General features: G+C 54.0%; 1 protein-coding gene across 1 annotated transcript; it reads left to right on the plus strand.

Annotated features, from left to right (window-relative positions):
• Positions 1–223: 223 nt before the first annotated feature.
• Positions 224–27,885, plus strand: Trim29 (tripartite motif containing 29). The gene is made up of 9 exons (XM_052728711.1): positions 224–2,469; positions 10,235–10,330; positions 11,246–11,479; positions 12,982–13,180; positions 15,719–15,820; positions 17,741–17,833; positions 20,766–20,861; positions 23,789–23,865; positions 26,834–27,885. Exons 1-9 carry the CDS (start codon positions 1,666–1,668, stop codon positions 26,894–26,896), a joined length of 1,764 nt encoding a protein of 587 aa, XP_052584671.1. The 5' UTR covers positions 224–1,665; the 3' UTR covers positions 26,897–27,885.

Raw genomic sequence — 27,885 nt, forward strand, 5'->3', positions numbered from 1 at the left:
CAGACCTATGATAACAAAGGATTTGGTGTCAGCCTCTTGAGTCAAGGGGTGTGGTTCCCAAGGTTTAACCTGCATTTGAGGGAAAGGAAAGGGGACCCTTCCCCTGCACACACCTCAGAACCTTATACTCCAGTCACACCCACAGTCTACCCCAATCCACCCATCACTAAGGGGAACGGGGCATTCCTGTACTCTGTGGGGGCAGCTGTTTCCAGGTGTCCTGTAAGAACAGAAGGTTCTGATGCTTGGCTGGGGGCCAAGGGAGGAAGAGAACTTGGCATTTCTCATGTCTCTAGAGTTATCCGAGTCTCACACTGCACTGCCTCATTTTGGAGGTTATTCCATATGACCCGGCTCTGAGAAGGTGTGCAGGTTTTTCTGAGTCACACCACAAACGTACTGTGGAGAAAGGAGAGAGTGAAGTGTTTGGGTTCCTAGGACCCTCCACCTGGCTGCCATTGCTCAGATTCCTTTTATTGCCATGTCTCTGGCCCAGGGGCCCCAAGCAGCTTACGACCTGCTTTGAGGAGGTACCTAAGGCCAGCGTGTGTACTTTCTCAGGGCCATGGGCACAGGGAAACCTCCAGCAACTGTGTTCTAGTGAGATATTTAGGTTTCTCCAAGAAGCGGGGGTAGAAGAAGAGACTGGCCAATCTCAAAAGCTCCCAGCCCTGTGATGGGCTGAAGCCAGGGTCCTCTTAGCACCTACATTTCCTCTCTGTTAGAAGTCACAGCTGGGGCCTGTGAGATGGCTCAGTGGGCCAAGTGTTTGCCTGCTAGCAGGAGGCTCTGGGTTCAATCCCTAGCACCAGGTAACAGCCAGATGTGATGTCTTTGTCTGTAGTCCCATTGCCAGGAAGGAGATGGGCAGATCCAATGGCCAGCTCCAGGTTCAGCGAGACCCTGTCTCAAAAAATAAGGTAATGAGCAATTGGGGAAGATGTTAGAAACACACACACACACACACACACACACACACACACACACACACACACACCACATGGCATGATTGTGGATTGTAGGGAGGCTTAAATAAACTCAGACATGCAGAGTCCCTAAGACACCAGCTGCAAATTGGTAAGAATCTGTCATGTCCTAACGTCCAAATCGCACCCAGCCCACGGCTTCCCTCAGGATGTGCTGTCCCAGGGTGGAGACTTTCCTTTGATTTCCAGCCCGCAAATTACAAGGCGATTTGGCTTGTGTGACCCAATTAAGAGCCTTCTGACCCATGGATCTCTGTGGACACCTCACCTTCTGCCCCCAGGGGCACTGGCCTCCTCAAAGCTTGCCCACCTGTGAGGACAGAGGCTCCGCCTCCCCGCTAGAAGTACATCAGATGGAAGCAGCCGAACTGGTTGTCAATGGTGGGAAGTAATAAAAGTGGGAGAAAAGAACAAAACAAAACACTTCTTTAAAAATCCCAGGCTGGGCGTGAATGTGCGGGCGTGGACCAGGTCATTAGCCACTCTGCCCCGCCTGTCTCTCAGGGCCCGTTGTGTCAGGTTGCTCCTCCTATGGCTCCTCCTTCTGCCCCACCTTCTCCTCCCCACAGGTGTGTCCCTGGGCTCTGGCTGCCAGCCCCACTCCCTGCCTGAGACACCCGCTGAAGTCACCGACCACGAGACCCCCAAGCCCCAGAAACAGGCCAGCAAGTGACCTGCCATGGAAGGTGCCGATACCTCCAGGAGCAATGGGGCCAGCCCGGAAGCCAGGGACGCCCGCAGCCCATCGGGTCAAAACGGCAGCCTGGAGAACGGCACTAAAGCAGACAGCAAGGATACCAAGACAACCAACGGGCACAGTGGAGAGGTGACGGAGGGCAAGACCCTGGGCAGTGCCCTGAAGCCAGGGGAGGGGAAAAGTGCCCTGTTTTCCAGCAATGAGTGGCGCAGGCCTATCATTCAGTTTGTGGAGTCCGTGGACGACAAGGGCTCCAACTACTTCAGCATGGACTCTGCGGAAGGCAGGAGGTCTCCTTATGCGGGGCTCCAGCTGGGAGCTTCCAAGAAGCCGCCTGTGACCTTTGCTGAGAAGGGGGAGCTGCGAAAGTCCATCTTCTCTGAGCCCCGCAAACCCACGGTGACCATCGTGGAGCCAGGGGAGGTCCGCAGAAATAGCTATCCCAGGCCTGACTCCGGCCTCCTGCTGCGGTCTAAGTCTGGCTCCGAGGAGGTGCTGTGCGACTCCTGCATCGGTAACAAGCAGAAGGCCGTCAAGTCCTGCCTGGTGTGCCAGGCTTCCTTCTGTGAGCTGCATCTGAAGCCCCACCTGGAGGGCGCCGCCTTCCGTGACCACCAGCTGCTCGAGCCCATCCGGGACTTCGAGGCCCGAAAGTGCCCCTTGCACGGCAAGACCATGGAGCTCTTCTGCCAGACCGACCAGAGCTGCATCTGCTACCTCTGCATGTTCCAGGAACACAAGAACCACAGCACTGTGACCGTGGAGGAGGCCAAGGCTGAGAAGGAGGTGACTTGCCAGCCCCCTCGCTGCTCCCCGCTTACCCCTCTCACCCTGACCCTCACTGGGGACTTAAGTCTCCACTGTGCTCCGCTCTTTTAGAAAACAACCCTCATCACCCCCAACCTCCAGCCTGGGGGCGGGGGTGGTGGTGGTGGTGGTGGTGTCAGAGGTCACTCTAACCGCCAAAGATCTTGGGAGAGGGACATCCCTTAAGTGAGCGAATAGAAACTCCAGAAAGATTAGAAGAAGCTGGACCAAGTTCATGAACTAAATCTAAGTCAGGCCAGAGTGTAAAACGGAACTGTGTTGAACTCTTCTCCTGGCCTCTGCGCCCCCCCCCCCCCTCTCTCTCTCTCTCTCTCTCTCTCTCTCTCTCTCTCTCTGCTGGCTCCAGGTTTGCATCTGCAGTCCAGCAGCCCGCTTGCTGTGCCCTAACCTGGAAGCCCCCCTTCACCCCCACCCCCCTTTGGGACTCTTACTCTGCTTGCTCTACTTGGTCCCAAAGCCACTCCTTTCACCCCCCACCCCCCACTTTGGCATCCCTTACTCTGCTCTCAGTGGGGCCCCGTGTACTTTGTGTGGCTTCAGCCGACAGGTCTGTGCCTGTGGGTGGACAGCACTGGAGGCAGAGCATGTGTGGGTGGGTGGGTGGATGTAAATGTGTGTTTTATACGCACGCGGGTATCTGCGAACGTGGGTGTCTGCCCATATTTGTGTGCGGGCTACGTAAGTGTGTTTGTGTGAATTCCCCGTGTGTGATTAGGCGGTACTTGCATGAGGAGGGGCAGAGGCAAGTGGAGACTTGTGGATATGATGCACCTGGGGAAGGTATTCTCGGTTAAGGCCCAGCTGGGGCCGCTGGCCTTGTCCCTGCTGAGCTCACTCCCCCAGCTGCATGTGGCCTCCCCAGGGACAAATCCTCCTGGTGGCCAGTGCAGGGGCTTTACTTTCTCATTAGCTTTTGTACCCCAAGTAGCAGAAAGTCTCTCCTCACCCAGCTTCCTGATCATGTGCTTGCTGGTCACTCTCATTCTGTGTCTCTTTCCCCCAACCCTTGGGCAGCAGGTGCTGAGTTACAGGTGGGAACAGACTCAGACACCCTTTCTTAGAAGCTTCATTTGGTTCCCAAAGATGTCTTCAGCTTCCCCTGGCCCCAGCATCCCCTGGCCCCAGCATCCCTTGGCCCCAGCATCCCCTGGCCCCAATATCCCTTGACCCCAGCATCCCCTGACCCCAACATCCCTTGGCCCCAGCATCCCCTGACCCCAGCATCCCTTGGCCCCAGCATCCTCTGACCCCAGCATCCCTTGACCCCAGCATCCCCTGGCCCCAGCATCCCTTGACCCCAGCATCCCCTGACCCCAGCATCCCTTGGCCCCAGCATCCCCTGACCCCAGTATCCCCTGACCCCAGCATCACCTAGCCTCAGCATCCCCTGACCCCAGCTCAGCTCTTAGCTTCATGATGGGAGACAGAGGGCAGGAGCATGAAGCTCATTCCTGGGGACTGTACTTGGAATTCAGAACAGAATGCCGGGCACTGGGAATGAGGCAGTGGAGTCTCGGATTGGCTGCTAGGAGGTTGTCGGTTACTAGTTGTAAGACGGTGGCTCATTTCCCTCCATATGAAACTGAGGGACAGACATCTCTGTGATGCCCCAGGATTCTTAGAAACATCTCTGAGGACTCTGGGGGCGAGAAGGGGACAAAGTGGGCACAGGAAGCAAATGTTTCAGGTCCTGCTTCCACTGGGAGCCAGGTGAACACACGGGCCTCTTTTCTGTGCAAGCTTTGGCTTCACGGTGAGTGCCTGCAGAAGAGCTGGTTCTGGGGGAGCAGGAAGGTGTGGGCAGCCTGACCTGGAGACACCAAGAGCTCTAAGTTTGCTATTCTCAGTCAGGGGCTGCTGTAGGGCTCAGAGAGTCCTTGACCTCGAGGGCTTGCGATGTGGGTAAGGAAGTGGAGGCTCAGACAGACAAGATGAGACACCCTCCCAAGTGTACAGAAACATAAACACGGAACTGCAGAGGAGAATACCAGGCCTAATGGAGCATTCACAGCCTCACAGTGTACTCTTTACTTCACAGGTTGGGGGGCACACCCAAGGAAAGGAAGGAACCTGGCTAATATTACGACTGGGGAAAGATGTGCCTAGGTCTTCTTGTAATATTTGAGATCACCTTGGAAGGGGATGGATCCTGGAGTGACTGCTACCGTGGGAACTTGGGATAACGTGTGTGTGTGTGTGTGTGTGTGTACGACTGGCCTGTGTATGTTCTTGCAACACAAGGATCGATAAGAGGAGTAGGACTGAGCCGCCAGAAGACAGCACTGAAGCAGTCTGTCTGGGGCCAGCTATTATGGGATGTTGGACTTGGGGGACTTTGACCCAGAACGATGGACTGGTGTGAAGCAGAGTGTCAATGCTGGCATCCTCTGAAGGCATCTGAAATGCTCCCACACCGGCTCCCACATGGCTTCGTGCGAGGAAGCAGGCAGAACCAGCTCTGCGGGCTGGTGGTGAGGCCAGGTGAGGTCACCAAGCAGTGGCTGGGGTGGTTGCTCAAAACTGAAGGCGACACCCACGGCCACAGGCACTCATCTCCTGGACCTCAGTCTATGTACAGACTTGGAGCACAGACTGTGCTGGGAAAAGATCGTCATATGTGTGCCATATGATGATCCCTTTCTCTAGTGGACCTCAGTGTTTCCCTCTCCACTCTGAATGTCCCAAGTGGTCCCAGAACTGCTCACTGGTCTAGCTTATCCCTCTGGGTTTTCTCGAGCTCTGTTAGGAGATGAGATGAAGAGGGTCATGTACATTCTATTTACCCACTGACTTCCCTATCCATCCCAAGTCTCTCCTGCTCTAGCTGCCTGCTTTAGATGGCCCTGTTTTAAGGCATATTTGACATGGTCTCTGAGTTGACAACGTCCTAATGACATTCAAACTGGAGTGCCACCCTAAAGGGGATCATATTCAGTGACTTGTCCACATTTTAGACATTATCTGGCTCAGTTCTCTTACTGTGCCCCGTGGCTTGATTTCTCATCTTCTTGCCCAATTCTCTGAGCAAGGCTGAGCCACTCGGTGGCTAATGCAGCCACTGGTCCTTGGGTGTCTTGCCCTGCTGGTTTGGGGAAGAAAGCTCTTTGGGGAAGAAAGTCCTCCAGATACTGGGGACTGGGATTCAGGAAGAGGAGCCAGACTAAAAGCCAGGGTGCCTAGAATCTCTCTGGGCATTTTCAGGGAGAACGTCTGGTCTAGGTAGGAGACAGGGGCATGCTCAGTTGCATTCTGAGGGGATCAATCAAATGAGAGATTTAGAGACAGGAAACGGGGGAAGTGAGAACCAGGCAGGTGGGTGGTGACCCAGTCTCCCTGGAGCTCATGTGTGGGCCAGGGCTGGGCTTGGCATTTGCATGGTTACAAATGAAGCCTGGTGTGGTGGGGTACCACACCAGGCTCAGAGATGCAGAGACTCACACAAAGGCCAAGGAGCAGAGCAGAGGGGCTGGGATTTCTCTCCATCGCTTCAAACCTCTTTTCCTGGCAGGATAGGAAGAGTTTTCTTGTGACCATCAAATCCAAGGGCCTCCGAACAACAGGCTGCAGGCTGGGGTTACTTCATGACTTGTTCGCACACAGAGTCCCAGGCCTTGTTCCAGGGGGTTCTGGGTCACACGGATTCTAATGTATAGCTGGGCAAGGGAAGGTAGCCCAATTCAACTACTAGGAAGCTGAGGCTAAGAGATGGGTGGTGACGTCTGCAGAGTTTGTTGCTGGTCTGCAGATGCCAGGATGAAGCCTCTCACCCCAGGCAGCACCTTCCTCCGACTCGAGGCTGTGAGGAAGCAGAGGGAGTGAGAAGGAGACCTCAGTGAAGTCCATGGACAGATACAGGGCTGTTTGACATGGGAGCATAGAAATACGAAATCTATTCAGCATTTCAGATTCTTATCCAGGTAATTACCATGTGTCTGGGAGTACAAATTTGGCAATTAACTGGCTCATTTGGCAAATGTCACAGCCCAGGGCCCGTGCAGTTAGTTCAGGCTGACGGAAGATCTTGGCCGGTCAGATTCCTCTCCCGGGGGCCCTACCGGTCCACCTGTCTAGTGCTTGATTATGTCTACACTTGATGGCCAATCTAGGCTGAAGCACCACAGACTGCGCCACCCCTCTACTCTCAGGGGACCTCTACTCACTCAAGGCCATAAGAATTTCCATGCTGGGTGACCCACACATGCATGCAAGGGCCATCCCTGCCACCAGAGAGGAGAGGCCCCAGACAGTGTGGGAGAAGGGAACAAAGGAAGCATTTAGGGACAGGCCTGGGCAGGGTAAAGCGAAAGAAGCGAAGAGTGGGAGGAAGCCAGAAGGGAGGAATGGGGAGGGGTGGAGCACTGGGGAGCTGAGGCCTGTCAGACATCTGGGGCTGCCTCTACATTCTGTGGGAGGAGGGAGAGTGGAAGAGAGGAAGTTGGAGCCCTTGTGGGTGGGGGGAAGCAGAAAGAGGGGAGAACTGCTGAACTTCACCAGCTTCAAGGAGGTGGGAAAACGGGAGAAGAACAAGATCTCTGTCTAGACTGCCCGAGAGGTGCCTCTGAGGGCCACAGAATAAGAAGTGTGCCCTGTGATTGCTTCTTGGTTTTTACATCTGTCTTTCTCACTGTGCACACTCAGGCCAGCTACATAGTCCCTCTAGGTCTTGGTGGCCACACCTTCAAAGCATGGCTAACACTACTGACTTTCCCAGGGTCTTTGACCTGTAGGAGATACTCAACGGCCCCAATGACTTCCCTCCTGTGGTCATGGCGTCTTTGAACACCCTGTTGTTAATTCCTGTATGGAAAAAACTGACAAGCGCTAAGATTTGAGGCATATCCCCCTAGAGATCTGACCCTAACTCCTCTCCTCAGTGGGGCAGGACTTCTCCTAGGGGAGAGAAGGGACCATTATTGTGGCACTACTCCCAGCCCCAGGACCCTTCTGTGTCCTGCAGGTCTGGTCTTGCCGACTGCGGTGTGGGTACCGGGTGCCTCCCAGCCGGTGTCCGACTTCTTTTGAGCCTGTCTCTCTGCCCTGACCCATTCCACCGCCCACTGCTTCAGACAGCTTGTCTCCACTTCTGATCCTGCCCCTGCACGTGTCCAGGCTGGTCCCCTCCTCCTCCCAACATAGGTGGCTGACCAACACCTCCACTCTTCTCTCCAGACCTCAGATGGCCCCTGACCTCCTCCTCCCTCCCTTTCACAGAGTAGACTCCCAGGGCTGATCTCTCTTGATCCTTGGCTTAGACGCTTCTTGGCTTAAGCCACATTGAACTCTACCCCTTGGACTCAGTACCTCCTTTCCTCCTCTTGGCTGGCCAATCCATTCTTCTAGGAAGGACCCTTTACTCAGCTGTGGGCTGGCCATACAGCCCCTGAGAGGCGTCTCTTGGAACCACTGCTCACCCGTAGCTCTAGAGTCTGGTTTTCACCTTCTCCCAGTTGCAGAACTTTTTCTGTCCTTAGCCTTTTCTACCTCTATCCTGCTTCCCTCAGGGTTCTCCACTTCCAAGTGTTCACGATATCTTACATCTCAAGTCTGATGTCTCAGCCACTGCCCACCCCTCAGCCTGCCCTCTGTATCCTGACTGTGTTCATACCACATCTGGACTCCATCAGACCCCATGGACCAGCCTCAGCATCCAACGCAGCGCAGAGTCACCTGAGCACACCTGTCACGCCTACTGCCTTGCCCCACCTGGGAGGTGCCATAGAGATGTGGCCATGGGGACATTGTTCACTCAGTGCTTTCTCTGTGCCAGGTGCTTTCTGGGAGTTTTGCTTACAGATTCCCATCTCTCCTACATCCTCTGTAGTGGGTACGGGTGCTTAGGTTACCTCCATAGCACGGATGATGCTACTGAGGCTTAGAGAAGTTAAGGAACTTAGTAAGACTTCACAGCCTGCCTGTGGGTGGTGGTTACGGGTCTCAGTCTTGGATTCTTATTTGTGAGCTCTGGGATAGCCAATTCAAAAGGTTCAGCTGCAGAAGATGGGGAGGTCTCCTCCAGCTGTACTTTGACCCTGGTCTCCCCAGGAATTCTTCAGGGATGGGAAAGTTGCTGGGACGGACCCATCCTCTCCCTTCTTCTGTCCCTCGGGATGCAGATCTACTGCCCAGGCCTGGGCCACCTTAGAGTCTTCAGATCGCTAGGTCGACCAGCCTTTGTTTCCTGGCCTCTCTGACTCTTCACCCTCAGAGAGCAGAGTTGGAGGTGGGGGCTTACTCTCTCCGTTCTCTTCCTTTCCTTCACTGTCTTCTCCGAAGCCTCGTTCCAGAGACCTGGCCAAGTCCCCACCCTCATTTCTTCCTGAAAGCCGCTCTTCCTCTCGGGTGATGACACTTTCCATGCTGTGGGGTTTTCAGACTTTGGAGGTGGGGTAGGTGCTTACTTAGAACATCTTAGACTCTTCTTGCCCGGAGAGCCTGGGAGTGTGGAGGTGATGGGCAGGACTTCAGTCTCTGTGGCTCCCGAATCCCTGCCTTCCCCACCTCTGGACACCATGTCTAAAAGGCCAGTGGGAGCCTGTCTACAATTAGATGCCCTGCTCTGGGGGTTTGCAGCAAGTGTCCAGGATATCCCTTCAGGCTCTGCTGCAGACACCCCGTAGGCATCCCTCTGTTGGGTGAGTTGTTCAAAGGCAGCTGATGTTGCTCCAGGCCCAGCTGCTCACACCTCCTTGCCGGGAAAGCTCATCATCCCCATGGTTTGTGATTTCTTCACCTTGGCTGTTCTTATAGGTTCCTTAGGGAGATGGCTAGGAAAGGGGAGAGAGTCTGTTTCAAACCGTAGTGATTGTGGGGAGCTCTGAGTCATGTAAGACTTCTCTGAATGATCACCCCCTTATCTTCCAAGCTTTAGACAGGGCTTTAGGAACTCCAGTGGGGCCCAATAGAAAAAAAAAAAAGAGATACCCTTGATTTTAGCTTTAGCATCATGCCTTCCAATCTGCCCCAGTTACAGCCGGGTTTTCAGAGAAGGACCTTCCCCCATGTGGAAGCCAAGCATGAATGTAATGCTGATGTCTCGGTGCCCTGATAGAGCCACTTCCCAGATGCCCCAGGATCCTACAGTCTGTGTGCCTCTAAACAGGGGTCCTCTCCTCCCCTGCCTACCCTCACGCTGTATTCTTTCCTTCAGAGAGCCTGGGGAAGAGTCCCCTGTCTTGCCTACACTGCAGATGCATTCCCGTTCTTATGAACAGGTTTACAGCTGTGCCTGCCTAGACCGAGTCTGTGCCGGTGGCAACGCCAGCTCTAGCTTGCAACACAAGGCCTGTGTCATGCCACAGAAACATTGCATTGGGTTACTGCTGCAAGCCACTCCCTGGGCAGGGCTCTGCTGGACTGGGTTGAGTCCAGATCCTCTCTTTCACCCATGGCCCCAGGCCCATGGAAAGGAGCAAGAGCCTCCCACCCTTCATTAGGTGGGAAGGATCTAGGAGGCTTAGTCCCTATAAGGACATGGCCGAGCCGCTCAGCTCTAGTGGTCCAAGAGTACACAAGTATGGTGTTCGATGCATTGCTGGATTCTTGGCCACTGGCACAGAGCCCAGCAGATCTGGGGCACTGATACCATTTGCTGAGTGAAGGGCTGTGAGGATGAGTGTTGAATCTTCCTGAGTTTGCTCTTCTGGTGAGTCACCCGTCTGGGTCTCTGGTTCTGTTCCCCTCTCTCCCTGCTCCTGACAACTTCAACCCCCACATTTCCCCGCAGACCGAGCTGTCGCTGCAGAAGGAGCAACTGCAGCTGAAAATCATTGAGATTGAAGATGAGGCTGAGAAGTGGCAGAAGGAGAAGGACCGGATCAAGGTGAGCAGCCTCAGGCCCCCCTGCTGCACCCTCACTTGCCTGTATTGTTGGGGAGAAGGCAGACCTCCAGGCTTTGGCCCACAGTGATACCCATACTTCCTTGCTTGGGATCTCCCCAGCCCCTTTGACATTCCCACCACTTCCTTTCTCAGCCTAGGTCAGGCATTTAGGTGGGATTTTGCCCATCATCTGAACCAGCAAACAAAGATCCTAGACCCGTTCTTCAATGAGTCTTCTTAATGTCCTCTAATGCCTGCTTTGCCCACCAGACTACCCAGCTACTAAATACATGCCATTTCTTTTCTACTTGGGCCAGCATGGTAAGCAGTATGTCTGCTGTGGCTTGGATAATTGCAAACTAGTATGAAGTTACTGAGTGTGGAGCCTGGCCACAGGAACAGCCAACTGATTTACTTTGCAAATAATGTTTGCTCTGGTTGGGGTTTCAGCAAGCATACCCTGACTTGAAGGAGATTGTCTGGGCCTGTAGAGAGTCACTTGAGCATGGAATAGTGGCTCATGTTGACCCACCCAGGGGAAAGAGTCACAGTAGATAAGGAAGAGTAGACAATAAGAAACACCTGCAGACAGACATGGTGACACACACCTGTAATCCCAGCACTTAATGGGTAGAGGCAGAAGGACCGGTAATTCAAAGCCTTGACTACGGAATAAGTTTGATGCTAGCCTGGTATACTTGAGATCCTGTCTCAAAAGACAGCATTAACAAAGCAATCCACCCAAATCAACCACCCAAACACTTGCATTGTGATCAGTAAGTGGCATCCCTCAGTGGTGCCTTTGAATGAGATTTATGGACAAGTTAGGGCTCTGGGGGTTCTTTGAGTCTGTTGGAAACCTAGGTTTTTTTTCTCTTTAATGCAACTCTCCTTCCTCCCCCAATTCTGGACCTAGAGCTTTACCACCAATGAGAAGGCTATCCTGGAGCAGAACTTCAGGGACCTGGTGAGAGACCTGGAGAAGCAAAAGGAGGAAGTGAGAGCCGCGCTGGAGCAGCGGGAGCAGGATGCTGTGGACCAAGTGAAAGTGATCGTGGATGCTTTGGACGAGAGGGCCAAGGTGCTGCATGATGACAAGCAGACCCGAGAGCAGCTGCACAGCATCAGTGACTCAGTGCTGTTTCTGCAGGTAGCAGACTCCACCGTCCAGATTCTCAGTCCTCTCACCCACCTCATCCAGTTTCTCAGGCTCTCATTCATTATTCATCCATGCATGTATTACCCATTTACCCACTACTCATTGACCCACTATCCATCCATTTATCCATCCATCCGCTCATTACTTACCCATTCACTACCTGCCTACTACCCATCCACCCACTATCAATCCATTTATCTACCCATTCACTACCCATCCATTCACTACTCATCCACTCACCATCCACCCACCATTCCACCCACCTGTTACCTATCTGCTCACCATTCATTCATTCATCCATCCACTTACTCATTACCTGTACGCTCACTATTCATCTACCTAGCATCGATCCACCCACCGTCCATCGATCTATCCATCCATCTCTTACCCCTTCAGTCATTACTAATCCACCCACCTATCACCCATTCACTCATTGCCTACCTACCTACCCACCCACCCATCATCCATCCACTCATTACCAACACTCATCTACTCACTACCCATCCATCTACCATTTATCCATCCGTTCAGCACTAATCCTTCCATCTGTTTAATTTTCTATCCAGTCTACTCTCTACTACTCTAAGGATGGCACACAAATGTCACCTTGTACCAAGTTCAATTGCTATGTACCAGCAGTGCTCCAGGCTTGATAAGAAAGAGTTCTGTGATTAATTAGTAATGCCTGCTTTGGGTAAGGGAGGAATGGCATAAGAGTGTTGCAAATTTCTTTTATCTTTGATCTAGTCTGTTTGTGTATTCATGCATCCATCTTTCTGTCTGCTAGAATGTTTTGGTACTCCTGGGCATGCAGGACTCTATCAGGTGCCATGGTGAATAGAGAAGTATAAGACATGGTTTCTGCCCCCAAGCAGCTGCAATCCAGCTGGGAAGATAAGACATGTACAATTAGAGAACAATATGGAAACGTGTGTAATTAAATGATAAAGCATGTGGCTCAGGAGATAAGTGCCTATGGAAATTCAGAGAAGGGCCGGCGGGCTGGAGCAATCTAAGGACAACTTTGTGGAGGCGGTGGAGTTTGGATAGGGTCTTGCAGGCTGCTTAGGACTTAAGAAGGAGGAGGGATGTTCCAGCGAAGGGAGGTATGGAGGCAGGATTGAGTGGGACTGTAAAGACGGAAATACCCACACTTTCCTAGTATTTTCATGTTCCTCTTTAGTCTACAAAAGTCCCCCAAAGCCTACACAGCTTGTGCCACTTTCACAACTTCCTGTGTATGTATGCTATGTACACACCAGTGTGGGGAGCCGTGGAATCACTCCTCGGAATGCTAATTCAATCAAGGCTGACTTTAGCTGACTCGTCTGTCCAAGTGAGGAAAAGTAAGGCTAGCTATTGAGCTGATCCTAGAGCTCAGCCCTCTGGCTCTCAGCAGAGTCTCCAGCTAAACCGAGAGCTCCCTTGTAGACCAAGGTCCCCATAACTCACAAAGACTGGCAAAGTCAATGGCTGCTTTTCTTTCTTGGTAGGAATTTGGTGCACTGATGAGCAATTACTCCCTTCCCCCACCTCTGCCCACCTACCATGTCCTGCTGGAGGGAGAGGGTCTGGGACAGTCACTTGGCAACTTCAAGGATGACCTGCTCAATGTGTGCATGCGCCATGTTGAGAAGATGTGCAAGGCTGATTTGAGCCGCAACTTCATTGAGAGGAACCATATGGAGAATGGTAGGTACTCCCTTGTCCATGGGGTTGAGGCTGTGAGTGTTTCTCAGTCAATTCTGCTGCTTGATGTAGACAGGAACCTAGACAGCTGACCCCTCATGGTCCCCATTCACTCAGCCATGGGAGCATGCTCAGACTAGGGTTTAGGGATTCTAGTACACTCCCATTGAACTGGCAGGTATTACCAGAGGCCTCTAGAGCAGAGAGATTCTGGGGACTCCTCTGTGGGCCATTCATTAGCATCAAGGACTGATTTCATTCAGATCTCCATGTGACAGTCAGGTCTAACCCAGCAGTTGCATACTGCTGCTACTTGAATGGGCCAGACTTCGAACGGATGAGTTGCAGTCATCAGAAGTAACCTAGAATTACATCTGAGCTTAGAGGGAGGCCCGTCGCCATGACTGTGCTGAGTAGTGTTGAGCCCACAGGCTGAAACTGGCCTGGTGGTAGGTAGGTTGGAGATGATGGGGCATGGCGTGTCTCTCTGACTCACCTGCCCTGAAATCAGCTCCTTCTCTGAGTCATGTTTTCCCTGTAGAGGTCAACTGAATTATCTCACAGAAAGCCTCCTAACCTGAGGAACTGCACTAGTAAGCCCCATTCTACCCAATCCCAATCCCTTTAGGGCCTGAAGCCTAGGTACTTTCTCCAAGGCCACACCCCAATGGCTCAGGTCCAGTGTAAGGTCTTCAAAAACAGCCTGATTAAGGCCTCTTAGCCATCGACACACAATGGAAATGATTCTGTCTGGTCTCCAGGTGGAGCACATCACTCTTCCCAGAGGAGTGTGCAGGAAACCACCCGTGTATGATACCATGCAGTGTCCCTGGGTGGAGCACATCACTCTTCCCAAAGGAGAAGGGCCTAGCCTAGGAGTGTGCAGGAAACCACCCGTGTATGATACCATGCAGTGTCCCTGTGAAATATGGGGGATGCTCAATCACACCTAAGGACAGATAAGCCATTTTAGCAAGACAATCATTTGGCTTAAAAATGGCACTCAGATCCTGCCATCCTTTTCCTAATGACATCGCCGTGATCCTAATGGGGATGGTGACAGCTGAGGTGATTGAGGGCTCCCAGGACGTGGGCAGTATGCTGAGCTCCCTCCTATCTTACCCCTTCCCTGCTCCCTTTCGGGGTGCTGCCTCTTGCAGATGTCCAGGTAGATTCTCAGAAAAGCAGCCTTTCCAAGGGCCCCCAGCCAATGGGGAGGGGAGGGGCTACTGTTGGGCTTCACCCTGCTAGTCCGGCTGCTGTACCTTCTCATCTCAAGCGGGGCCACCGCCACTGCTATCAGCAGCATCAGTGGTTTGAGGAAGGACCGTCTTCGTCTCTGTGGTACAAACCTTGCAGGGGTGTACCTGGGTATGGTTTGGACAGATGCGAGAGGAAGGTCCTAACTGGGCTAGGGTGGCCTGTGAACCTTGTAGGAACCACCCAGCCTCCGGGTGGCTCGTTGTCCCATTTCTAGGTCATGATGGTTCCTGCCTTGGTCTCTCTGTGCAGGTGTGGTCCGGCGTCCCGTGTAAGGTGTGTAGTGAGATGGTAGCCAGGAGCCAGGTTGGGTGTGCTGACTCAGCTGCCCTGCACCTATGCCACGGGCCCAGGGGAAGCCTCCTTTGCCTCTGTCATGTTTTTGTCATGGTTGCCTAGTGGCTAGATGGTATCTGTTGTAGGAGAGAGAGGATGGGTGGCATATGAGTCAGGCCTGGGATTGACCATCTGCTGCTCCCTGATGATGGCTGGACTGCCAGACCAGAGGTACATTCCCACCCCCACAGGCCCAGGTGCTCAGAGGCACCAGGCCACCCCTAGAGATCTTTGGTTTATAGGTACCAGGGCTAGACAAACACTTTTAGTCTACTGTGTGCTGGGATCTTGCTAGATGCTGGTGGTGGAGATGAAGATGAAGGATAGGTGTGAGCCACGCACTCCTTACCCAAGAGACAGTGAGGTGGATGGAGGAAATAGAAGTCAGGAAGCAGTAAGGGATGAGAGGGGGTGGCGGGCAGCAGGGTAAGAGGCGGAGCTGGGCACTGAGAGACAGGTTAGTTGGGGTTTGAGGGTCTGCAGCTGTGTGCAGCTCACAGCTGGCCAGATCGCTGGACCACAGAGGCTAAGACAGGACCTCAGTCAACCACCCGATGCTGCCCGCAGTGGCTGGGCTGAGGTATGAAGGGGGCCAGGTATCAAATCCCAACTCTGCCTTGATTGTCGTATTACCAGGGGCAACTCACTGCCCTCACCTCCTGAGCCTTGGTTTCCCTTTCTGTCACATGGAGATGCTCATACCTGCCCAAGAGCTGATGTACGGATCAAATAAGAAATGGGTACCAGAAGTGGGTATCTCCTTGCCATTGCACACAATTGCCCTTGCAAGGAGGAGACTGTGTGTCTGGGAGGTGGTTCACTGGAGGAGCAGGGCCGGTGTGGACACACTGTTGCCACATTCTCTGAGGCTGTGAGAGTCTGGCTCTCCCTGTGAGCCAGGTCCTCTTCCCCATCTGTCCCTCTGCTGACCCACCTCTCTTCCAGGTAGTGACCATCGCTACATGAACAGCTACACAAGCAGCTACGGGAGTGAGTGGAGCACGCCTGACACCATGAAGAGATACTCCATGTACCTCACACCCAAGGGTGAGGGAGAGTATGCTACCAATGGCCGAGGTCCCAAGTCGCCCTCAGACAGGTTCCTCCTGGGTCGAGTGACCATAACTCAGTGTGTCTGGCACCTACTTCCTGTCCCTGTGTGCTGTCTCCAGTCTGCCCCTCTGTATTTTTCCTCTGGGTCACCTGCCTCCTTAGCCTACCCTCTAGGGGACAGCCTGGGGGCCTCTAGGCCAGGCCTGCCTGTCCCTGGCTCAGGGTCGTCTGAACATTCTTAGACGCCAGCAACAGACCACAGCAGTGCTTGTTACATAAGGGTGGGTGGATCGGGTCACAGGCCCAGGGTAGAGGGGGTATGCAGGTGCGTGTGGGAGCCAGGGGGGCCTGGAGAGGAGTGCGGGGGTTCTGGAGAGTAGAGGCTGGAGTGGGCAGGGAAAGATCTGGGAAGGCGCTTAGCTGGAGAGAGGAGCCAGAGGCCCTGAGCAGTCACTGACAGATGGATAAATCCACAGTGGGCAGGGCTAGGGACTGGGAGAAGTGAGCTCATCAGACAGGAAGTTCTGTACCCCGCCTTTCAAAACAATACGCAGACTTTTTGGGAGGTTCTAGGCAGCAGAGGGGTACTGGGATTTTGCCTCTGACATTCCTGGGGTGAACCAGGCTCTGACATCAGTCCTGTCCCCTCTCTGCCCAGAGCTCTGCTCTTAGCCAGTTCCATGAAAGGACAAACTGCAGGCCAGATCTCCAGCAGCCCTCTCCTTAAAAGCCCATGTCTGCCTTGTTCTAGTCTGGTCTCTCTGGCTCTCCCCCCAGTCAAGAATTAGCCTGTTGGGGCAGTCCAAATCCCACTGGCTCCTGCTTGCTTCTCCCTGCATAAGGGAGAGCCAGGGACAGAGTGGCCCCGCTGCTGACCACCAGGTGTGGGGAGTGCCACCTGCCACAATGGCTCCCTGAGAGTACCAGGGCTGAGCCACCCTGAGGCTGGTCCCTGTCCCCTCCGGCTTGGCCCCGTGAGTCAGTTGTGACATCTGTAGGTGGAAGAAACAGGTTCCTCTGGTGTCCCTGCCCTGCAGGGACAGGATGGGCAGGACACCTGCAGCTCCCAGGCTCAGGGTGGAGGAGAGGCATGGGAGGGGCTGCTGAGATGTCAAGAGGACCAGGGAAACAGGGCCACTAAAGGCTACTGGCCAAGCCTGGAAGTTTGGAGTCAGTGGGATTAGGCAGGGACGATGGCCCCCCTCCCTTGAAGAAGTTAGTCCTCAGGCTCAGGAAGGAGGGGCTCTCTGGCCAGTGCAGAGGTGGGGTCCAGGGTGGGGGCAGGGCTGTGACGGAAAGAGAACAGCAAGCAGGTGCTGGGCTGGGTGAGCCAGCAGTGGTATATGGCGTCTAGGCAAGAGGGGTAGAGACTACTACAGGGCCCTGACACAGGACTGTGTGGGAACCCAATGCAGGAGGGCGGTGAGAAGCCACAGGCTGTGTTGATACCTGGGACAAGTTCCCAGCTGACTCATTAGTCTTCTGTAGGAGGTTAGGTCTGTCGGGTGAGGACCCAAAGCCTCTGCCATGCCCCTCCTCATTCACTGTCATGGCCTCTCTTTCCTCCTACTGCCCAGGATCCCAGCCTCTGCAGTCCGGTTCATATAGGAACTGGCTCAGGAATGACATGTTGGCTTGTCAGCCTCCTGCTCTCAAAGCTCCCAAGTAGAATGACTGAGCATCTTAGCATACTCAGAACCATCCAGAATTCTAGTGTTCTGGGGACAATGGTCAATAGTGTCCCCTCTGCTTCCCAAAGGGTCCCCATTTGGGTAATGAGTTTTGTGACTGCCTCAGGCTAGACCCAGGAACTGTTCCTAATGGGATCCAGTGGGATCTCAGGGAGATGTTTGGGGTCCTAAGATTCCCCTCAACAAGCCAGAGGCCACAGGCAATGATGTTTCTGCCCCACAGGTGGGGGCCGGACATCTTACCAGCCATCATCGCCCAGCCGCCTCTCCAAGGAGACCAACCAGAAGAATTTCAACAATCTGTATGGTACAAAAGGTAGGAGGCGGCTCAGCTTAGGGTAGGTAGGGGCCCATGTAGGTGTGCAGGAGGGAATATAGGATGCAGGTACCAGGGCTGAGCCATGGATTGAATTTGAATGTCTTGACTACCCAGTGTGAGATGAATGTAGGGAGCCAGGGCAGTGTGTGTGTGTGTGTGTGTGTGTGTGTGTGTGTGTGTGTGTGTGTGTGCATGCATGTACATGTGTGCTGGCTAATGCAGAAATGCATGATGTCATTGGCTAGGCAGAGAGAGAAGCTGCTGAAACCCAATCCATTTGCTCTTCTTATCCCTGAGGGATGAGTAGGGGGAAATGGGGTGAGTGACTACCGTGAGGTTGGCCGTGGGGGCCTCTCCCAGCAAGTATCAGGACTGAAGGCTGACAGACCTGAGCTGACTTTTGTACTGTCCATGCAGTAGCTAAAATGATTTATCTAAGCTGCAAATGGAAAGGAAGGCATGACCTGACATGGGTGTGCCTGGGAATCCCAGAGGCACCACCACCACATCTCCTTATGACAGCAGTGTGGTGGGGTGGGGATGTGCCTTTCCCAGGCCCAAGCTAGCTTCTTGGGCCCTATAGATATGAATTTTAATGAACAGTAGAGAGGCCCAGCCATCGCCCTCTCCACCAGATGGCAGTGGCCTTCCAGTGTCCAGGGACCTATTCTTCATTGAAGACTCTTCCAAGGGCTGGATCTGGATGGGTGTGCCTGGCAAAAGCTGAGCATGGCTCCATGTACCTGGAATCTCAGTGCTAGGAGATGGGGGGGTCCTAGGTTACGACTAGTCAGTCTAGCCAAATCAGCAAGCTCCAGGTTCAAAAGGGACTCTGTCCCCAGAACGGTGTGGATAAGTGACCACAGACACCTGATGTTGACCTCTGGCCTCCACAGGCACATGTACATACGTGCATGCACACCTGCCCACCTATCACCTATCCTTCATTCCACATACAGAAGATGTACAGCTGTGACCAACCCAGAAAGCACCTATAGCCAGCACACATGTACATGCATGCACACACACACACTCCTGCTCTGTGTGCTAAGGGGACCACTGTGCTCCAGGTCAGGGCTGTGTGCTCCTGAAGCCTCTGTTTGGGGGGCCCTGATTCTGTCCTGGAGCTCGTGGGTATTGGGCTAGTTCCGCCAGGCACACCCATCCAGATCCAGCCCTTGGAAGAGTCTTCAATGAAGAATAGGTCCCTGGACACTGGAAGGCCACTGCCATCTGGTGGAGAGGGCGATGGCTGGGCCTCTCTACTGTTCATTAAAATTCATATCTATAGGGCCCAAGAAGCTAGCTTAGTTGGTAAAGCACTTGCCAAGAAAACACAAGGACTTGAGTTTGACTCCCACCACTCATGCGCAAAAGCTGAGCATGGCTCCATGTGCCTGGAATCTCAGTGCTAGGAGATGGGGGGGTCCTAGGTTATGACTAGTCAGTCTAGCCAAATCAGCAAGCTCCAGGTTCAAAAGGGACTCTGTCCCCAGAACGGTGTGGATAAGTGACCACAGACACCTGATGTTGACCTCTGGCCTCCACAGGCACATGTACATACGTGCATGCACACCTGCCCACCTATCACCTATCCTTCATTCCACATACAGAAGATGTACAGCTGTGACCAACCCAGAAAGCACCTATAGGAGAGAACAGCAGCAACACTGTTAGTAGCAACAGCGGCAACCACTTCATGGCTAGTATATGACTCAGCAGAGGTGTAGCCTTGTGTCCTGACTCTTGCTGGGGGAGGCCCCCAAATCCAATTTCAGGGTGGCCACTTGCCTCATTTTGCCCAATTCATCCGTTAGGGACAAGAGGACCACATGGGCTAGTGGGCACTGTTCCAGAGGGAGCTTGAGTTAGGAGGTACCCAAGGCTCTCTGCTGCTGAGGAAGCCCTGGGTGCCTCATCAATGGGGACTCCAAAGTCATCTTGATGCCTTCCCTGTTTCTCCCTCCTTCCCCTTTCTCCACACCACAGAAACCTCCTTGCCCATAGCTGACTGTTAGCATGTTCACCCCCACGGACAGGCCACCAGGCATTCTGTCAACTGTCTCTGTCCCCAAGTGACAGAATGTGTTTGTATTTATTTGCTCATTAGTTAGCACATGCATCCATCAAACATGCAGCGAGTTCCTTCAGGAATAAGGCTCTGCCAGGCATCGGTTTGATGTTGGGCCAAACAAGCATGTCCCCAGCACCACAGGAGATGGACAATTAAACAGCCAACTGCAACCCAGGGCACAGGATGTGCAGGGTGATGAGAGGCAGCGGGAAGAGGCACACATGGGTCCTGGAGGAGGCGACATGGAGACATGCTCTATGAATTTGCTGAGGGTGGGGAGCAAGGGCACATCCCAAGCAAAGGACCATCCTGGATCCAAAGCCAGAGGCAAGAAAGAAGCTGTTGCTGGAGGAAGTGAGGTCACAACCTGGCTGGAATTCCAGGAAGTGAGCGGGAATGGGTGGGAACAAGCAGTTCATGCGAGACCTGTGGGCTGTGTTAAGGGCTTCCTCCATCCCCCATTCTGAGGACAGGATCCGACAAGATGGCTCAGTGGGTAAAGGTACTTGATGTGTGAGCCTGGTGACCTGAGTTTGATCCTTGGAACCCCATGTAAAGGTGGATAGAGGTATCCTCTTGACCTTTCTTCCTGTGGGCCACTTCACATCTCATCATACACACTAGAAAGTTCAAATCCGTGTCTTATTCTGAGGACAGTGGCCTGCAGAAACACACCTATCCTTTATACACCTTCCACAGCAGGGACAACTGGGCAAGTGTGAGGCAGGCGCTGTGGCATCCTGACCTCACAGGTGGCAGAGGGACCAAGAGTCAAAGAATTGCACTTGTCCTGGTCCCGCCCTTCCTTCTGCAGGCCAGCCTACCCGGGTCTGACATGCCTTCTTTTCCTGCCAGGTAACTACACCTCCAGAGTCTGGGAGTACTCGTCCACTGTTCAGAACTCTGAGGACCTGCCCACTGTGCAAGGCAACTCCTCCTTCTCCCTGAAAGGTGAGCTCTTGGCTTTGCCTGGAGGCTGCCCCTGCTCGAGTCTCTGTTCCCTCTCTGGCTAGCTCTTCCCTCGCTTTCTGGAGGTGAGGCCTCTGACCTAGATGGAGGCTGAGCCTGGACCTTTGGTGCATCCCAAAGGGGGGAAAGGGGCCGGGCCATGGCAGTGTCTCTTGGGTGTGACATACATGCTGGCTCCTAAAGAAGGGCTGGGACAACAGGTCTCAGTGACTGGAGAGGCATCCCTACCGCCTGGCCCAAAGGCTTCTTTTGTATTACTTTCCCAGCCTCTCCGCCACAGAGTTGATTTAATGCTGTTTACCCACTGACTCACAGCAGTTGACTAGACCCCGCCCCCCAGTCTTCCCAAGCGTCATCTTGCAGCAGCCCCTCTGGGGAAGTGGGATCAGGCCTCTCGGGTGTGACTTTCTTTTCCTATACTTGACCCCTACCTACTCACTGTATTCCCATAGGTCTTGAACTGGTTGAATGGTCTATCCCTCCTGCACCCTGAGGATATAGGCTTGAAGCAGTGTGTAGTGTAGAAGTGTGTACTACTACCTGTGTGTAGCAGGCCCAGGGTCTGTCTCTCCCTCTAGGCCATAGAGGCAATTCTGATGGGTAGGGATTTCACCTCTCCCTATACCCAAAACTCCTGTCCTGGGAGGATCAGAGGCTGGGTCCCTTGGGATGGAGAAAGAAAGGAGCTGTCTGGGGCACATCCGCCCTCCCCAAAACCCCACAGCAAACAGCGGCCTCTGAAGTGGCTTTAGCACTTAGTGGTCCAGCCCAGGATAGGGCACAGCCTGTATTGAGGACAGGATTCGTGAGCTGCTAGCAAGATGAAGCAGGGTATGAGTAAGGGATTCCAGCCTGTAGGACCCAGGAGAAGAGCAGCCCCTGGGCCAGGCCTGGGACACTCTGGGACTCACCTTGGCACACTGGCTTCCAGCTTACCTGTTCCTTGCTCAAGCCTAGCCTGAAGGCCACTTGACACAGAGGGTAACAGCTCTGAGGCCTCACACATTCCCCATCAGATTGGGGGCCCCCTCCGGCTAAGGCCCGCCCTGGAAGGATCTCTTCTCAGATTCAGTGAGCCCACCTCACCCTCAAGCATAGTAACTCACCAGGCTGACTAGGAACGGCCTAGACAGGTTGCCCTGTATGTCAGGAGAAGGATACCTAAGTCCTGAGATCCCCTTCTCCATCCCCTCTACCAGGCCACAGGCAGACGGGGAACACCGGTGCAGGGGGGGTGGGTGCGCCAAGCCAGCTCCAGCTCCCAGGTCTGAGCAAGGCTGTGGGGCACAGGAGAGTACAGTGCCCCACCCCAACCTCACCCCCACCCCGCGAGGTGTTAGAGTCTCAGCCTCCTGGATAGTAGGCGCATGCTACTAACACCTCTCTCTCTCCCAGCAGGCACTGGGAAAACCCCCTATCAGTTCACAACCTTGGGACAGGCCACTGCAGAGTTTTCCAAGCCACTGGACCGCAGTGGGCTGTTTAAAAACAATCCCGGTACCCACCTTCTTCCCATCCCTTCCCTTCCGCTGCCATAGTAGGGCAGGTGGGCCGTCCTGTGGGAGATCTCTGCCACTTCGAGGGTGCCCTGGTCCCTGTTCTTCAGAGCTCCCCAGAGAGACATGCATGTCCCCGGCCCCTGCCATCCTAGCTCCCTCTTTCTGGACTTCTGCCTGCTGCCAAGATGGTTCTCCTGGGCCACCCCTGTCCCTACCCTTAGCTCTTATGGCTGGTACGGGCTTTTCTTTCCGGAAACCAAGAGGCGAGGTCTCAGTTCCCAGTCTTCATCATCACTCAGGACCCATAGAATCTTCTCTTTCTCAGGTAGCTCCCACGCTAGACGCTAGATGCAGGGGCATGCCCAGGGATTCTTGTTCAGGGCTGTGGGAAGTGGCAGGTGGTATGGCTTACCCCATGCAGTTGCAGCCTCACTAGACAGTGGCTGCCAAGGACAGACGCTGTTAATCTCCCCAGCTTCTCATTCTCCAAGTCACAGACCAGCTTCTTCCCGAACCACTGCTGTTTGCCCTGTGGGCTGAGTGGGGTTTCCACTGTGCTGTGCGCTTAAGTTCTTTATAGAGGTCCCTGGGCTGAGAAGGAGGGCCAGGGAGGCAGCAGGCAGCTTCATCCTGGGTTAGCATCTGCTCCCCAAGGACGGAGAGCCACCTGCTGGGATCTTGGGCTTGCTGTCCTAACCTTGAGTGACAGTCATACCGGCTGTCTGTGGGTTCCTGGTCTGCTGCTAGTGAGCTGTGACCCAGCCAGAACCAGGCAGAGGGAATGGGATCATGGATTTTGGAATCTGGCAAGCTGTGGTTTCCAGTCCTGATAGCTGCTGGCTGGCACGTGGCTCAGGCAAACTGCTGAGTTAGAGAAGACCGGGGGGAGGGGAGGGACCAAGCGAGGGGCAGACACTCACATGGTACTTGGCGCAAGTGGAGTTCCATAAATGAGACACATCGCCCTGACCCCCAGCACAGCCCAGCAGAGCCAGGAGTCCTTCCTTCTGGGCAGTGTTGGCGGGGGCTGCTGATTGAAGGATTGTCCTGGACTCTGGGAAAGGGACAAGTCTTTGGTGGTAAGCCCTCAGGGTGAGTGGGTGGTGGTCCTAGCAGTGTAGTAGAGACCTGGACTGGGAGACAATATTCTCCTGCTGTCTGTCCCTGTCTACCTGGCTGGCTCCTCCTTCTGTCCGCCTTGCCGCCTCCTTCCTTTGGCTAGCCTCCCAGGATTTCCAGTTGGCAACTGCACCATCCCAGCTGCTGCACACCTCTGCAGGTGGCTGAACTTGCTCTTGGGCTAGATGATGCTTGGGGGTGACTCTGGGCAGGCAGCTATGCTGCTCCCTCTGTGGGGGTCCCTGAGCACCAGCCCGGGCTCCTCTTGACTGGAGCATCTTGTCTTCCCAGGCTATCCCTCCCTCCTCCGGAGCCAGGCTTCCAAGGCCCAGCCTCAGACTTGGAAATCTGGCAAGCAGACTTTGCTGGTGAGTAAGGTGCACTTTGCGGGCAGAGGTGGGGGAGCTGTGGAGCACAGGCATGTCTAGGACAGCAACTGTGTAGGGTTTCAGGGTCTGTGGGAAGAGAAGAACTTCTCTGGGCCACGCTGGGAAAACGGGAGGCAGCAATGGCCTAAGCAACCACATGTAGCAAAGGGAGAGAGAGACACACACAGGCTTATATGTAGGGAACCTGGGTAAACACACACCGCCTTTGACCTCAGTTTAGAATCTGTAGCATGGACAGCCCGTGTTTGTGTTTGCAAGTGATAACTGGGCATCTGTGGTGGCTTGGTCTCCAAGAGGTGTATGATTGTAAATTACTTAGTTCACTGGACAGGCATCCCGGAGATGGGTCCCTCTCTTGGGGCTACTTTCCAGTTCTCATAACATAGAGGCCATTAGGGGTGGTAGTGTGTTTGGGGGAGCTGGAACACTAGGAAGTTATATTCAGGATTTACTCTCTAATAACCTTAAGCTGGGATTATTAGAAAGCAGCACTGGTGGTGTGTGTGGCCAAGGACCCAGACCACCTGCTGGCACCTCAGAACCACATACCCCCTTTCAAGGCTCTTCATTCTTATAATACGATGGTGAGATGAAGTGGCCCCCCATTCCCTGCAGACCGGATGCATCTTACCCTTGCCTCTCTCCTAATGCTTTCCTCCCAGGGTCTGTGCTAGTTCCTGAGAGGGCTAAGCAGCGTACCATGCAGGTAGCATCAGGGCTTTGTTGAGATGGGGCCAGAGCTCTTGGCTTCTACTGCTTTTGCATTTTGAGGTCAGAGCACAGGATTTGCTCTGTTCTCTACAGAGCAGCTGGGGCTGGTTTAATTGGAAAAACTCTTTAATTTGTGGGCGAGAGGAGCTAAGTGATTGCGTGTGTAATGTGGAGCTGGGCCCAAGGGCATCGAAGCAGCAGGACTGTGGAAAGCAGATAATGGGAAAAAATCGTTCCTCTCCCTATCATATACATTCCTGTCCCCCAGACCTGAGTCCCCATAGAGAAGGCTCTCCAGCCTCTGAGGGCTCCAGCAGGACAAGGTTGTGGTGTCCAACTGGCACCTAGTGCTGGGACGATGGAAGCCAGTGTAGCATGCACAGAGGCCAGCCTAAGACTCAGGCTGCCTGGCAATTGGGACCCAGCCATCACCACCTTGCTGTGCAGTCGTGTATGAGTTGATCTTCCATGCCTCAGCTTTCCCATTTCTAACTTGAATTCCTCAGCCTGGGTGATTGCACAGTCCTTCTAACTCTCACATACTGCGATCCTAATTAGGGAGGGATGGAAATGAGCACCTTGCTCACCCATTGCCCCAGCCTTTCAGACTGCAGCCATGTTCACTGGCCTGCAATCCATATGTGCTATTGACTCAGCCTTTCTGAAAGGAAAATCCATTCACCTCACCCTGTGGACTGCTTTGGGGGTCCTGGAATGGACCTGAGGGCTGGAGAACCTGGCTTCAGGCCCTGCTTTCTTAGAGCGGCCTCATGATGCTATCCATGCTCAGTTTTCCTTCTTGGGCCTCAGTTTCTTCCTCTGTGAATTGATGGTTGTGGGGCGTTTACCCACCAACCCCACAGCTCCCCAGAGTTTTCTTGAGTGCGAGCAGCAGGAAATATTAGATAGAAGGATTTATTTTGGAGACGCTTGCGGAGATAAACAGATAGAAAATAAAGGATAGCCTCGAGAGGGCCTGGAACCTTTTCTAACGGGCCCGACTCTCTGTCCCAGGGTTTTTATAGAGACGCCAGAGGGTGGAGCAAAAGACCTCCTCCCCCAGCACAGCCAAGTGCAGACCATCTCAGACACCTGCACTCAGGCCCGTGGTCCTAATCATCCTCTATGCGGACCTGCTGGGTAAAGCCACGAGGAACCAGAGAACGGGCTCCCACAGATGGTTTAGCTCAGGTCTGGGCTGCAAACCTTCCTGCTCTGGCATTGCCTAGGCCTGCCTCCTGCTGTGCAGGAGTCACAGACTAGGAGTGTCTGGGAGGCACAGAGCAGCTCCATGTCTGACCCACTTAGGGACAGGGCTGATTCCCTCCTGAGACCCTCCTGAGGCTCCTGGTGCTCTAGTAGCCAGGGACAGCTCCACTTTGCTCTTCCATTCCAGCCCAGGGGACTTGACTTCTCAGTGCCCCAGGCAGGGATTAGGAGGACAAAAGGAGAAGGGCCGATTTCCCCGAAATTGTCACGTGACATGCATGACCCAGAGCGGAGGTTGGCAAAGCTGTTCATGCCTCTGGCCAGAGAGGCTCATACTCCACAATTATGGACGGTGGTTGGGGAACACTGTAGGTTGGGGCAGCGATTCACTCATTCTGTCCCCATCTGCTAGGGAGAATCATGTAGAGAGCCTAAGCTGACATGTGAAGTGCCTGAGACACAAGAATGATACCAAGAAATGGGGTGGGGCAGGGCATGATGGGATCTTGGAGACCAACCTCTGGGTCTCTTATCCTGCTCCCCTTGTTCACTAGCTGGGTGACTTGGGCAAGCTGCCTAGCCTGTCTCTGCCTTGGTTTGCTTACTCATAAAGTGGCCATGATCACAGTAGCCTATTTAATTGGATGATTGTAAAACCTAATTGAGTCTGTCGATGGAGAGCCCTTGGCACAGTACTGTGTAGTTTTGTAGAACACAAAGTGCTATGCACATGGTGGCCGCGGTGGCCCTCGGAGGACATTGTAGGTGGCGGATGAAATCCAAGCTCATATACTCAGTGACAGGAATGGGTTCTAGTTAGAATTTGGACGGACCCAGAAGTTCTGATGATATCAGGGGCCACCTCCTGGTAGCAAGATAGGTGGGTAGCTCTTGCAAGTCAGGCCACAGGGCAAAGGCGGGTTGTAGGTCTGGTCCAGCATTGCTTGGGGAGGTCTAGGGTGGGTGGGTTGGTTAGGGAGTTCTGCTATCACCTGGCTAATCACTCCCGTTTCCATTTCCCTCGCAGTCTCACTACCGGCCATTCTACGTCAACAAAGGCAGCGGGATGGGATCCAACGAGGCCCCCTGAGTTCAGCGTGGAGCCCCGCAACCCCGTTCTCCTGTCGCTCCTGCTTTCCAAGCTGCTGCGCTCTTGCGGGGCAGGAGCCCCGCCCCACTCTGCCCTCCCACAGCCTCTGGCAGCCCCCTACCCCACTCCAGGGCACGCTGGTTTCCTCTGCTCCCCTATGGGTTCCTTTTCTGCTTGATGACATACAGTCACTGTGATTTCTATGTGCGAGAGCAAGTTACCTACCACAGGGTGAGAGACAGTTGGGCTCCTTTCTTGTAAACCTCTCCCAAAGCTGGTCACCAGGTCCACTTGGTGCCAGTCTGTTTCCCCAGCCCGGGGTCTACCATGTCCAGGCTTGGTGACCATTTCCCTCCACTGTGGACGGTAGGTGCCCAGTTAAGGCAACTTCTCTGTGCCCATCCCTTGGACTCACGTTTTTATCAGTAGCCCAAGTCTGTCAGGAAGGAACCGGTCCTGTGTGTCCTCTTGGATCCCACTTACCCAAGCCTGTGTGGCCTGGCCACACCTTAGAGGATGCTCTCAGCATCTTGGGTTTTTCCTGGTCCAGCTGTGAGGCTCTGCCATGTCTACTTTGAGGCCGCAAAGCCGGAGAATGGGATCTCCTGCCCGGCAAGAGGATCGTAGTCTAGCTATTTCTCCGTCATTGCTGGGGGGGCGGGTCCTCTGATGTGCCACGGCGCACTCATGAACATTTGCCCGTAGACCTTCACTTATATGGAATTGGGTACTCTTCACAGCGAGGGACAGCAGGTGGGCTGGGAAGAGTGGTGTCGCTTGGGAGGTACCACACATATCAGGGGAGTCAGCCCCCATCCATATCACATGTCACTAGGCTTTGAGAGGGCCAAATCAGCAGCAGCACTGGGTGTTTGGGGGCTTGTCTCCCGCTCTGGGCCGATGGGGCCGCTCGGGTCAGCTTGCAGGGGCGGGGAGGGGTACTTTCGGCTTGGGCTTCCCCCTCCCTGAATAAACCATTTGTCTCTTTA

This window comes from Peromyscus californicus, unplaced genomic scaffold (assembly GCF_007827085.1).
Source record: "Peromyscus californicus insignis strain IS unplaced genomic scaffold, ASM782708v3 Scaffold_11__1_contigs__length_118956290, whole genome shotgun sequence".
In the NCBI taxonomy this organism is placed as follows: Eukaryota; Metazoa; Chordata; class Mammalia; order Rodentia; family Cricetidae; genus Peromyscus; species Peromyscus californicus.

Excerpts from the sequence above, each read along its gene's own strand:
- Trim29 (XM_052728711.1), top strand. The coding sequence starts at position 1,666 with ATGGAAGGTGCCGATACCTCCAGGAGCAATGGGGCCAGCCCGGAAGCC. Across the intron at positions 2,470-10,234 it reads AGGCCAAGGCTGAGAAGGAG|ACCGAGCTGTCGCTGCAGAA; the intron begins GTGACTTGCCAG and ends ATTTCCCCGCAG. Across the intron at positions 13,181-15,718 it reads GAGGAACCATATGGAGAATG|GTAGTGACCATCGCTACATG; the intron begins GTAGGTACTCCC and ends CCTCTCTTCCAG.